The sequence below is a fragment of the Centropristis striata genome, chromosome 20 (genome assembly GCF_030273125.1).
Source record: "Centropristis striata isolate RG_2023a ecotype Rhode Island chromosome 20, C.striata_1.0, whole genome shotgun sequence".
Lineage (NCBI taxonomy): Eukaryota > Metazoa > Chordata > Actinopteri > Perciformes > Serranidae > Centropristis > Centropristis striata.
In genome coordinates this window covers 30,225,702-30,240,142 of record NC_081536.1, presented here as the reverse complement: position 1 = coordinate 30,240,142, position 14,441 = coordinate 30,225,702, and the positions used below count along the sequence as shown (strand labels likewise).

General features: G+C 38.3%; 1 protein-coding gene across 1 annotated transcript; it reads right to left on the bottom strand.

Annotated features, from left to right (window-relative positions):
• Positions 1-322: 322 nt before the first annotated feature.
• LOC131993047 (protein FAM98A-like) lies at positions 323-14,284 on the bottom strand. Its single transcript, XM_059358748.1, has 8 exons — positions 14,130-14,284; positions 11,074-11,222; positions 8,367-8,501; positions 6,486-6,667; positions 4,496-4,576; positions 4,288-4,404; positions 3,349-3,516; positions 323-1,620 (listed from the first exon to the last, which is right to left on the bottom strand). The coding sequence occupies exons 1-8, from the start codon at positions 14,165-14,167 to the stop codon at positions 952-954; spliced, it is 1,539 nt and encodes a 512-aa protein (XP_059214731.1). The 5' UTR covers positions 14,168-14,284; the 3' UTR covers positions 323-951.
• Positions 14,285-14,441: the final 157 nt, after the last annotated feature.

The window sequence follows — 14,441 nt, the reverse complement described above, 5'->3', positions numbered from 1 at the left end:
CTCAAAATGCTTCAAGTAATGTGTTAAACACTGACACTGATAGGAAAGAAGGGAAAACATTAAAAAGGAGCATAATAAATGTAAATGCAACCAGCTTCAGGGTTTTCTGTCAGAAAGAGTTTGTAACAGGTGGTTACTCTGATATTTTCCTAAACCTAACCAAGTAGTTTTGTTGCCTATAATTAACCAAATTGTGACCAAAAATAACATCAGACTTCAGACAGGCCCTCCTTTGTGGTTCTCATTGCTGCCTGAAATAAACTGACTGCAGCCCTATAATAATGTTTCATAGTTGACAATCAGACCACTTAATCAACAGTAATAATGTTCTCATTTCAGATTTTTTTATTGCTCATTCACACACCCATGCAAACCTTCCAACATCCAAATTCTGTACGCACACAATCTTCCATGAGCCGTACAAGATGACAGGTTTTTTTTAGTTTTTTTTAAATAAGAAACAAAAGGAGATTTCCAGTCAAATCTATTGTAACAAAACCAAAAACTGGAATAGAGATGAAGCCGTTTTCAAGCAATTCAATTAAACTATTAAGGATTTTTTTTTTTTATTCAGTCATTAGACACACAAGTGCACCAACAAATGAAACGTTAGGACCTCCTTCCTGTCCAAATATAAGGCTAATAAAGTGTCAAAATGAGGTTAGAACAGCAAAGTCCAACTAATCGACTAATTATAGCTTGAAGCTTTTGGCTTGGATATCTGTAACAGTAACACACCAGTATGAGAAAGCAAAGGACTCCATGGGAACGCTCCCTCTCTGCAGCTTATATGCAGCTGTATGTGTTATTTGTGCATCTAGGCTCTCGTTTAACGTTTTAACCACTTTTAACCATGCTGAAACTCTAAACCAGACGATGTTTTAAAGCTGTTCACTCATGACGAGTCGATCCTGTGAGTGGACTCTGCTGAAATGACCCCCGACTGTTTCTTCAACTGGTGTAGTGTTTGCCCTGGTTGAAGCCGGCCTGGTTGTAGTGCTGCCCGCCGTGCTGGAAGAACTGTTCAAACTGTCCTCCTTGGTTAAAACTCTGACCCCCTCTTCCTCCCCAGCCTCCTTGTCCTCCTCCTCCTCCTCCTCCTCCTCCTCGGCCTCCTCTTCCCCTGCCTCCACGACCGCCTCGACCTCCTCCTCCTCCTCCTCCGCCGCCTCTCTCCTGATGCCAGCCTCCGTCTTGGTGGTAGTTGTCATGGTAACCGCCTCCTCCTCCTCCTCCTCCGTGGTAGTCCTGGAAGCCTCCCTGGTTGTTCCCTCCTCCTCCTCCTCCGTAGCCTCCTCTATCTTGATAGTGGCCCTGGTTGTAGTTGCCTCTCCCTCCTCCGTCTCCCCAGCCTCCCTGCACCTTCCCTCCTCTTCCTCCTCCTCCTCCTCCTCCTCTACCTCCCCGGTCTCCATGTCCTCCTCTCTCGTACCCTCCGCGGCCGGACTGTGAGTAGTTGTCGTAGCCGCCCCTGCCGCCTCCTCCTCCTCCTCCGTGTCCACCGTAGTGTCCTCCACCCTGAGGAGCGTCCTGGCGTTTCTGCCAGGAGGGCATCTCTGGAGGAGGAGGCTCGATCTCACAGGGTCGGCCTCCTCTGTCCGGGACTCGGCCCATTAGGACCTGGAAGAAAGTACACGTTAAGAAAAAGAAGGTTCATACTAGGGGTGGGCGATATGGCCCTAAAAGAATATCACGATATTGCAGGCTATTTTTGCGATAACGGTATTCTTGACGATATTAGGAAATATTTAAAAAGATAGAAAATATGATTTGTTTTTGTAGTCTGTATAAATAATTAAGAATCTAAAATGTAGTGTGAAGTGCAAATCTCAACAGTTGCCAAATACAAAAAAAATTACTCTCGACTCTTGAGTATGAGCAAATAATAAAAATAACCATTTGGGGGTTTCGGGGGCATATTTTAATGGAATTTTGTAAAGGAGAATAAAGGTTATTGTATGTTTTATTTAAGGCATCTTATTTTGACAGTCTTCTTGTAAATTCTGTGGTGGGTTCTCTTAACACACTGTGCTCTTATTTTGAAAGCTGCATGTGTTTAGTGACAGGGATTAAGTAGCTTTTTGTGATTAAAACAACTTTAACCACTACATCAAAAAGTAGGAACGCTGCCAATATCATGATATGCATTTTTTTTTAACCATAAAATCATAAACGATATGATATGGCACACCCCTAGTTCATACACTTTTTGAGGGGTTTTCAAGCACTTTCAAGGTCTATTTTCAAGCTTTTCCAGGACCTAACAACGGTTATAAGTTGCATGTTTTAGATGAGTACTTACATGCTAAAAGGGGTAATTTCACTCAACCATACCAACAGCGACAGTTTTACACTTTTAACAACCAAAAGTACAGTTTGCTAATCTTAATATTCAATTTAGTATTTTTTTCATTGAACATGTGATTATCTATAGTCAGATTGCAAGAGAAATACAGTAAAAACTTCAAGCATTTTCAAGCACTTTATCCAAATCCAAGCACTTTCCAAACCTTGAAAATACAACATTAAAATTTAAGCATTTAAGGATTTCAAGCATCCGTATGAACCCTGAAAAAAACATTCAAAAAGGAAGCCCACGGGTCATATCTGAGCCCACTTCTGATATGATATTTGTCTGATTAATCAACAATAATTTTGCTCAAAACATATTTTTGTAGAGCACCAAACATGTATTTAACCCTCCTGTTGTGTTGTGGGTAAAACTGACCCATTTCAAAGTTCAAAGATAAAAAAAAAAAAATCGTTAAAAGTATTTTTTCATTAAAAAAAAAATAAAAAAATTAAAATGTAAAATAAAATTAAAAAATTGCATTTTTTAATGAAAAACAAGTGAATTATCCTCATTGAACCTGATCAGTGAGAGGTAAAGAACATCACTGCACTAAATATTGTTAGCAATGGACTTATAATGAAATATAAACAATGTTTATTGTGATTTTTTAGTTTCTGACACCTCTGGATAATTAAACATGCCCTGGGTCAAATTGACCCATGAACATTATTGCTGTTCCTGAGAAACGAACATAACAGGAGGGTTAATATGCTGCTGATAACAGTAATGATTGAGTAAAAACTACAGTGATCAGCAGATAATCTCTGAGCCTTGAACATTAAATGACAGTGGCTCTTGACGGTGTCAAGGCAGTCAGTGAATTCTGGTGTTACACAGTAAAAAAATGTTTTTAATAATTCCAGACATATTGTTCAAGTAGAGGCAAATCTGACACAGTCGATTATGGAATCGTTTAGAGGTGGGAATCACCAGAGGCCCCAGGAAAATAACCTATGACGTAAAAAAAAAATGCTGCAATTACAGATTTGACCTACCTTATTAATGGCACAAGCAGTCTTCTCTCTGATCTTGCCGCTGCTCGTACGCAGGATCTTGGAGAAGTCTTGTCGAGCGGCGAGGAGGTGGGCGACGGAGATTTTACTTTTGGTGCCGAGAGCAGAACGGAGCGGCTGGTAGACTTTGGCCAACTTCTCAGCATGCGTCTGTATCAAACAAAGACAAGTCTGGTTTATAAAAGCACAGCAAATATGTTGATCATTATTTAGTTTGTCTACATACTTTCAGTGTTTATGTTTTTACTTTTCTGTTAAACAAACTCCTCTTCCATGACTCGTTTCTCGCCTCAGCAGGACAAAACGCACAATGTGGACCACAGAGGCTTATATGAGGGGCCATAATTCATTCTTCCCTCTCACATTAACAATGTTACCTCTCACATACACAATTTTACTTCTCACATTCACAATTTTACCTCTCACATTCACAATGTTACCCCTCACATTCACAATGTTACCTCTCACATTCACAATTTTACCTCTCACATTCACAATTTTACCTCTCACATTAAGAAATTCTACCTCTTACATTAAGAAATTTTACCTCTCACATTAACAATTTTACCTCACACATTCACAATTTTACCTCTCACATTCACAATTTCACCTCTCACATTCACAATTTCACCTCCTCACATGAACAATTTTACCTCTCACATTCACAAAAAACACCTCTCACATCCACAAAAATGTATGAATGTGAGAGGCATTTTTTGTTAATGTGAGCGGTAACATTGTGAATGTGAGAGGTAAAATTTCTTAATGTGAGAGGTATTTTTTGTTAATGTGAGAGATAAAATTGTTAATGTGAGAGGGAATAATTACTTATAGCCCCTCATAGACTTAGCTGCTGCTAAAGCAAACACTAAACATACTAATCTTTCTGCTCTACTTGTTGCTGTTGGTGTTTCTACGTACCTTGGCTCTGCCGGACCAACCGAAGGACTGCACCGTCACATCGAGACGCTTCAGCAGCATTTTTCTTCTCACTTCGTACTCATTTACAAGTGATTGGTTTATAGCTTCAATTTTTTCCTGGAAAAAAAAATAGAGAATAATAACAGTAAACCACTCGTGCAGTTTTCTTCAGTTTTACTCCATTTAGTGGTTGTGTTTCTGTGTTTACCAGGTGAACTGGTCCCAGGGCTTTCTTCAGCAGAGGTTCTCCTACTTGGGTTGGTGGGACTCTACTCAGGGCTTCTTTCAGCTGTGAAGGAAAGACAACATGTAGATTTATAAGATTGACAAAAACAGAAATATGTACAACTAGATTTCTTCTCATACTGTGACAGTGACTTACAGGACAATATTTTTCAGAGGTGGGGGAAAAAAATAGATACAGCATGGTATCACAATATTTTGCAAGCCAATATTATATTGATTTATGGCCACCAAGTATCAATATTTATTTTTTTGTGATCAATTTTTTATTGGTTTTCCCATTTAGTTTAAAACAAACAAGCAGGTGTGGCAAGCATCAATTGGGCAATAATAGCAACAGCAACAAAGACGATAAAATGGTAGTGTAGCATAACAAACAAAAAATAAATAAATAAATAACAATGGCAATACTACCAACCAAACATATCAACAACATTGAGTGTTGACAAATAAGAAAAAGGAAAAAAAAAAAGAAAAAAAGAAAAAAAAAATTAAAATAACAATAATGAAAAAAATAGGTAGAGTATCAATATTTAGTGGGGTTTTTGGCATCAGGATTTTCTCTGTTTTTCTTTCTTTCTTTAGGAATATACTAGAGATTCTGGTTTCCTATGAAACTAGGAGATCAGACTGTTGTCTCTACAGCTTTTTCACGGATTACAAATTAGGTAAATATTGAAAATAAACAGTCTCATAGTGCATTCTGCTGTTGTTTTTGTGTATGGTGTTCTGTTGCTTTAGCCCATGTTCTAATACAAAGACGGAGCCCAGCAGACAGTGGAGCAACATCTGCATTAAAGCTTCATGGGTAAAACAGGTAATATTGGATGGGTTTAAAATGTTTAAAAATGCCACGCCCAGCCTTAATACACAGTCTTTAGGTGTGTGTCCGTCCGCTGTTGCATTGCACATTTTCAATTTGCACATACAGTAGTGTTCAATATAATAGCAGTCCAATGTGACTAACCAGATTAATCCAGGTTTTTAGTATATTTTTTTATTGCTACATGGTAAACAAGGTACCAGTAGGTGCAGTAGATTCTCAGAAAACCAACAAGACCCAGCATTGGTGATATGAACGTCCTTAAGGCTGTGACATTGGACAATTAGTTGAAAGGGGTGTGTAGAACCTGATAATGTAATAAATTCCCGATAATGTAATAAAAATCTGCACTTGAGTCCATTGAAAATGTAATAAAACCTGATAATGTAATAACTTCCCGATAATGTAATAAAGTGCATTTCCCATTAATGTAATACAGTTTCTACCAATAATGTAATAAAGTATTACATTAATGGGAGGTTATTACATTATCAGGTTAGCCTTCATTTCCCAAGTCCTGATAATGTAATAATTCCCCAATATTGTAATAATTTAACAGCAGACCACCCATTACTTGGGTTCAAGTGGTGATACTGTGTAGGCAACTCTAGCTCCAGAGCTCTAGCGCCACCAACAGGTCAAAGTTGAATGTTTATTAACTTTTGACCCGTTCATCTGTTTTTCACAAACGAGGTATCCATGACAACCGAATGCATTCAACAGCTTCTTGAAATCTAAAGGAGCTTGGTGTTATACTTTATTACATTATTGGTAAAAAAGTGTATTACATTATTGGGAAATGCACTTTATTACATTATCGGGAAGTTATTACATTATCAGGTTCTACAGGGGTGTGTTCAAAAAAATAGCAGTGTGGCATTCAATCAGTGAGGTCATCAATTTTGTGAAAACACAGGTGTGAATCAGGTGGCCTCTATTTAAGGATGAAGCCAGCACTTCAACATGCATTTCTCTTTGAAAGCCTGAGGAAAATGGGTCTTTTAAGACATCATTCAGAAGAAGAGCGAACTTTGATTAAAACGTTGATTTGCACAATTCAGCAGCTACAGAGAGCTTGAAATGCAGCTTTAACTATTTTCATCCTCTCTCTGTGTGCCACCAGATCACTGACCTTCTTCTCGATGCCACTGAAGAACTGGAACATGGTGATGTTGGCTGGAGGCTTGGACATGCCCAGAGCCATGCAGATCCCCTTCAGCTCCTGGAACACGGGGCTGCCCGACTCCTGGGTCTTCTTCTCGGGTTCGTTAACCAGGATCATCCTGGACGCCTCCAAGTGAGACACCAGAAAACCTGAAATAACAAAAATTGGACTGGTTTTAACTCTGGTTATAGGATGCTTTAGGTTACAGAACGTCACATCTCTCTCATTGCTATCTGAAATAAAACAAAACCAACTTACAAGAAATTGAAAATCTGGCTGAAGAAGTTGCCTTGTGCCAAAAAGAATAGCAAAAGACACCACAGGTTAGGGCTGGGCGATATGGACCAAAAGTCATATCCTGATATATTTAGGCTGAATATCTATATACAATATATTTATCCCGATATTTTTATCACAAAGTGAGAGAAAATGTTCAGTCAAAGTCAAATATGACATGTCACATGTAGTTTTATTGAAACCATTTATTTAAGTGAGCATAAATACCTTTATAAATACCTTTTTTATTTTATCAAAGCTCCATAAAGTGAACATTTAAATAAAAAAAAATCTTAAAAAAAAAAAAAGCCTATGAAATAAAATCGGCCAATCTTTTTCTGAAATAAATATATTTATATGAGAAAAGAATAATGAACATTACAAAATAATTAAATATGACAAACACTAGTAAGGGCAGCATTTATATATAAAGAAAGAAAAACAATTTGAACTATATTGATATATGCGATATGGTCTAATTCCATATCACATTTAAAAATATATCAGTATATCTTTTATATCGGTATATCGCCCAGCCCTACCACAGATGTGAAAGTAAGAAATCATGCACAATGACAGGGCCACTGAACAGGCACACCTTCAGGACCTGCAGCCGTTAGTTACACCTGTGTTTGTCAAACTATGCTCCACAAATAGAAACAAGGCATGTGAGCTTTAATGCTAGACATGGTGCAGTATATACACATTTAAAAGAGTTTGACATGCTTGTTTAAGCTGGCGTTAGCTGCCAAAATAAACTGGCAACGCCCAATATGACCTCACAGGCTGAATCAGAACTGATACAGGAGCAGAAACAATCAATACAGAAAATGAACTCAAATCCAGGAGGTCTCTGATTGAATAATTTAATAATTTTGTGTCTTTTTTAGTAATTTTGTGTCTTTTTTTTGGCAATTTTGTGTCTTTTTTTAGTAATTGTGTCTTTTTTTAGTAATTGTGTCTTTTTTTTTAGTAATTTTGTGTCTTTTTCTAATAATTTTGTGTCTTTTTCTTATAATTTTGTGTCTTTTTCTAATAATTTTGTGTCTTTTTTTAGTAATTTTGTGTCTTTTTTTAGTAATTTTGTGTCTTTTTTTGGTATCTTTGTGTCTTTTTCTCATAATTTTGTGTCTTTTTTAGTAATTAACTACCTGTAGATCTGAGGTCTGCCCAAACGGTCAGCTCCTTTAAATCAGGACTAAAAACACTATTGTTTACTGCAGCGTACTCTTAACTTTAACACTTATCTGCTCTACTCTGCTGCCCTTACTTTTTAACTACGCAATGTTTGACTTGTGCTTTTTATTATTTTATCTATTTTCTTATCCTGCCGTATCTTACTTTATCTTATTTGTATTTTTATTTCTATTTCCCTGTTTTAATTGACCGTTTTTACTGTTTTCAATTGTGTCTTGCTGTTTTTAATGTTTATGTAAAGCACTTTGAATTACCTTGTGTTGAATTGTGCTATACAAATAAACTTTTCTTTGATGTAATAACAGCAGAGAACCAAGCCACTTCCACCTGAGCAGAGGTCTGTTCAGCCAGAGTTAGTGTGCGCTGTGATCTTACTGAGCAGCAGCAGACAGTCGGTCCTGCTGAGGAACCTCTGGCCGATGTCCCGGCTGCTGAGGACCGAGTAGGGACAGATGAGCTCCGACAGCAGGCCGCTCATCTCCAGCTGGAAACTCTCCGCTTCACTCGGACCTGGACGGGAACAGGGACAAACATGCATTTTAAAATAGTCTGAATAAATGTAACACAAACTCGACAGACCTCAAACAGAAATTCTTGCTGCTGAAATTGCAACATGGAGCCTTTAGTTCTTCTAGTAGTCCAACTTAATGACTTACTTCAAGGGGCTGAATAAAACATTCTGTATATATCTGTATAATATTAGGGATGCTAAGTTGGACTTTCTTCTCCTTACTCATCATTAACCATCAACAGAAAAGCAGGCAACCAAATATCAGTTCACCCGAGGCAGTTTGAGGACCGGTTCAGAGCCAGCGCCCAATGTAGACAGCCAAAAAAAAACTGCTCTCGGCCTGGAAAACTGGTTCCAGAGTGGCACCGACAGGGCGGGATTAACGTGACCATCAAGACCAAAGAAAACGTTGTGACTGCCGTTCAAAGCAGTAGAGATGATGTAGTCAACTGTGATTATAACGCTTGATGTTGGTGCTAGTGTTCCTTTTAAAAATGTCTTGTAATGACGTGGAAAAGTAAACAGGTTCTAGTTGAACCAACTGCGAACCAGCACCAGCAACAGAACTAGGTTCGCGTTGGTCTAAAAGGGGTACAGGAGAGCTGGAGACTCGAGGTGTTTTTCCACTGAGTACTTTCTGAGTACTTTTTGGAAAGCAGCTGTTTTGGCTCCGCACACTAGTTAGTTCCCCTCTGCTTTTGATCCCATACAGGTACTTTTGTACTTTTTGCCAACTTAGCGACTAAGAGACTATTCAGACCCCTCTAGTGACTCTTTTTCAAAAAAATCGACTAGCGACTAATCCATCAACTCTTTCTGGTGTTATTGGAGACTTTTGGAGACTCGTTCCTACTCTTCTTAACGAGCAGCAGGCGTTGTCCCAAAGCACTCACAAGCGGCCCAGTCCTCCTGCAGCAGTCTCTCCCAGCTGCAGTCAGAGCAGGAGATGTTAACCCCTCAGCGTCCAGTCTGCAAATGAATCACGCATGCGCAAAGTCGCCGCCTCAACCGTATCCAAGTAGCGGCTCAGAAAAGTGCCCACCCAAGGCAGGTACTTTCTGTGCCGCTAACTGGTGAAGTTGGGTGGATCGTGGGCAGATCCTCTCTCCTAAGCCAAACTCATAGCGAGAAAAGTACCTAATGGAAATGCATCTTTGAACATATGCTACAGACTGACACCAGTCGTGCAACCACGATGCTGCGTCCTAATCTTCTCTTATCAAAGGGTCTGTGATATTGGTGCTGTTATTCCGGTGCTCCACAAAGATCTGACACCAGCCAGCACTCCTTCCCACCACTATCAAGCTCATCACACTGCTGCTGCCTGGCAGAGGCAGCAGTGTCAGCAGGATTTCCTTAGCAAATGCAAGTACACAACCTAATAGCTCTGTTTAATAACGGTCTGCAGGAGAGAGAGAGGGTCTACATTCTTTAAATTAAGTTTTACAGTATAGGACAGTTACAGTGAAAGGCAGAGTTGTTGATTATCATAGTTTTAAAGTGGCTCACAGTTATAATTGTGTTGAGTTTGAGTGAATGTTGTATGTAGATGTTCCAGGTAGATGCAGATTCAGTATGTGTCCGGGGAACATTGAGCATTAAGCAAATGAAAAGGAACCAGTGCATATCTGGTCTCACAGATAAAGGTGCCCATCCCAGCTTGTTGTATAGGAGTCAATGATGGGTGGAGTAACTGTCAGCAGTAATGAATCAGAGTGCAGAGTGATAAACAGAGACAACATCAGCATAATCTAGAAGTGATAAAAAAGACAGCCTGAATGATCCATTTCCTGCAGAACAGAGGGAAGTTTTTGTTTTGTTTCTGTACAAGTATCTGATTTTATGTTTTAGCTTACTAGCAATATGAAATTAGAAAGTGAGTTTGTGATCTAACCAGACGCCCAGATATTTGTATTCTGAAACCCTTTCAATACCGTTTCAATAATTAGTTTACTTTATGATGTATAGCAGGGGTCTCAAACTCAAATTACCTGGGGGCCACTGGAGGCAGTATCAAAATGAGCAAAAAAAGACACAAATTTACTTAAAAAGGCACAAAATGACAGAAAAAAAACCTAAATTACTTAAAAAAGACACAAAATGACAGAAAAAATACACAAAATTACTAAAAAAAACCAAGAAATACTAAAAAAGACACAAAATTATTAGAAAAAGACACAGAATTACCAAAAAAAAAAAAAGACACAAAATTACTAAAAAAGGCACAAAATTACAAAAAAGGACACAAAATTATCGTCATGATGGCCGCAATTGGCCCGCGGGCCGCGAGTTTGAGACTCATGATGTATGGGTATGTAGATGTTTTAAAAGACATGTTTGTTGAAATATAGATACACCTATTCCAGTGTGTTGTTTGCCCTCTTATGGACATAACGCAGAGAAACAGATATTTTATTAGTTTGAAACATACGTTGTTTTTAACAGGAATAATAATATTTCTGGCCATTTATTTACAACCCTATAGTAGAACCATTTAATGTGCAATTCTTCTGTGTCACTATTCTGCATCATCAAGAGCAGCTCTTCTTTTAGGGGTGAAGCATGTCTTACAGTTGGTGGCGTGGACATTCTCCTCCAGCTTGCAGTAGAGTCGGAGCTCTGAGACGATCCAGGCACAAAGCTTTGTAAACTCGGGGGAAGCTGCTCCTCCACTCACAGCACCGTCCAGAGCTCCTTCCTCCAGCAGAGGGCCCTGGTACCTACAGACACACATAAAGAACACAAAGGCCCTGTTTACACGAAGGGAAAACACAGATATTTCCATGCGGTTTGGCCTCTCTTTTACACGAAAACCCCGTTTTTAATCACAGAAAACGATTATTTCTAAAAACTCCGGGCAAAGTGGAGAATTTGGCCATAGACACGATCAGTCTGACATCTGGCACTGCTCCTAGATTTTTCTATCAGTAATGGTAATAATGCTGAGCCATACTGAGTGAGAACACAGCCAGGTATGACACTTGTGGCATATGAAATTAAGACATTTAAATAAAAGTTATTATTGTTTGTTGTTTAATAAAAGTCTTGATTCTTGCAAAACATAGTTTGCCGCACAGAAATTGGCTCAGGACCTTTACAAGCGGTGGGGGAAGAAATTGATACATAGTATCATGATATTTTGCGTGGCAATATTATATTGATTCATGGCAACAAGTATCGATATTTAGCGTTCTGGCAGCTGTCAGTATTTTTGCCATAGCGTCACACTTTTAGGACTATACTGGAGATACTTAAGTATCAATTTGAGGTACTTGTACTTTATTTGAGTATTTCCATTTTATGTAACTTTATACTTCTACTCCACTACATTTTGAGGGAAGTATTGTACTTTTTACTCCGCTACATTTAGCTGACAGCTTTAGTAACTTTTCAGGTCGGGGTTGAACATTAACAACTGTGTGATCGAAGCCATATATGGTTATGATTTGGATGAAGATGAAACCACATTTTACAAAATAATTAAATATAGTAGGCATGTTTCTTGACACATTGTGAATTGTTTGTTTGTCTCCTCACAGGTCGACTTTCAGAGGGATGAAATATGTAACCAGTTACACTGTATCGCCATAGCGTCTCACTTTAAGGAATATACTGGAGATAATCATATGAAATTAGAAGATCTAAGGAATCTATAGATATGCCTATAGATATTTCACCCCTCTATAAGATACATTAGTAAATATTCCCACTGGTGGATTTTTGTGTGAGTTTTTTGTGTCCTTAAAAAGACGGTTGCTAACGGTTACTAAGCGGTTGTCTGGGACATTAATTGCTTCACGCCGGACACGAACGGGAACTCTCTAAACCAGGGATTCCCAAAGTGTGCGGTCTGATAATGACACAATTAAAAAAATTTCCCCTACACAATAAAGACGTGTTATTAATGAATTAATAAATACAGGCTATTCAATTTTGTGACATTTTTTGTTCATTTTTGCATCTATTTTGGTCATTTTTGCATCTATTTTTTGGTTGTTTGGTAATTTTTACATGTATTTTTGGTCAATTTGTGTCTATTTTGATAATTTTGTGTCATCTTTGGTCATTTTTGCATCATTTTTGGTTGTTTTTGATCTTATAATGAAGCGTAGAAGAAGTTATCTTCTTGTTCTTGTATCATTTTTCCAGCCTGTTTTATGATGACGGGGTTGTGTTCACTCCACGCTCATTTAAATTTGCTGCAATTTTTGTTCAATGCAGCTCAAAATATTATAACATTTTCCCAACTGATCTGCTTTCTGCCTCTGATCCTGAGCCTCCACCTCCACCTCCACCTTTAATATGGCTATAAAAACTCTTATTGCATTTTGGTTTTTTTTGAAGGTGTGGGGGATTGGGGTGCGTCAACCCGGTTGGGACATAGAAGGGGGTGCGTGGCTGAAAAAGTTTGGGAACCGCTGCTCTAAACCATCTTACAGCCTCTAGTCGTGTTTTTCTGAGCTCTTCCAAACTCTTGTAGATTGCATTGTAATATATTGTATCCCAATACTCACCGTATCCTAAAAAAAAGGCTTTTGAAAAATCGCGATAATATCGTATCGGGATGAAATCGTATCGTACCTTTATCTGCATCTCACAGATAAAGGTGCCCATCCCAGCTTGTTGTATAGGAGTCAATGATGGGTGGAGTAACTGCCAGCAGTAATGAATCAGAGTGCAGAGTGATAAACAGAGACAACATCAGCATAATCTAGAAGTGATAAAAAAAAAAGACAGTCTGAATGATCCATTTCCTGCAGAACTGAGGGAAGTTTTTGTTTTGTTTCTGTACAAGTATCCGATTTTATGTTTTAGTTTACTTGCAATATGAAATTAGAAAGTGAGTTTGTGATCTAACCAGACGGACCAGATATTTGTATTATGAAACCCTTTCAATACGGTTTCAATAATTAGTTTACTTTATGATGTATAGCAGGGGTCTCAAACTCAAATTACCTGGGGGCCGCTGGAGGCAGTATCAAAATGCGCAAAAAAAAGACACAAATTTACTTAAAAAAGCACAAAATGACAGAAAAAAAAAACGAAATTACTTAAAAAAGACACAAAATGACCAAAAAAAAGACACAAAATTACTAAAAAAAACAAAAAATACTAAAAAAAAGACACAAAATTATTAGAAAAAGACACAGAATTACCAAAAAAAAGACACAAAATTACTAAAAAAAAGACACAAAATTACTAAAAAAGGCACATCAAAAAATCGCGATAATATCGTATCGGGATGAAATCGTATCGTGGGGCCTGTGCTGAGCCCCGCCTCTAACCTTTGCTGACCTGTGAGAAGCTGCGCGGTATTTTTAGCGTCGCAAGTCACCAAGAAACATAAAATAAAGCGTTTATTTTGAGATGATGGGGCATGAACCGGTTAACAGAGAGGAATGCGTTGAGCTCGGCTGATAATATAAATCATGACGGCAGCTTCTGCTGACGCAACTTGTGGCACAACATGTCCAATCAGTTAATAGGTCTATTATTCATAGACAGCTATAATTAAATGACATTAATAACGAGATGAACAGCTCCTTCACCGTCAGACTAACGGGGAGCTAAAATAGAAAAGGCGATAAAACACAGAAACAGACACATTAGAGGATTGACTGACTCACCCTAAATCTTCAAGAGAGACGAGAATGTCATTCTCCATCCCAGAAATCTGTGGTTTTTGCTCTTAAATCGCTATGAAATAGATATTTTAAATGAGCCAGCTCAGCTTCATACACGTTATACTTCTTCTTCTTCTTCTACTTCTTCTTCTGCTGTTGAGTTTGACAGTTGGAGGCTGGGCGCAGTACCGCCCCCTGCAGGAGGAACATATACCTACACCACAGCTCGAAACTAGAAATACATAGACATGATCAAAAAGGCAAAATATACTTAAAATGACTATACAGCAAATAGCGTAGCATAGCTTTTTTTAA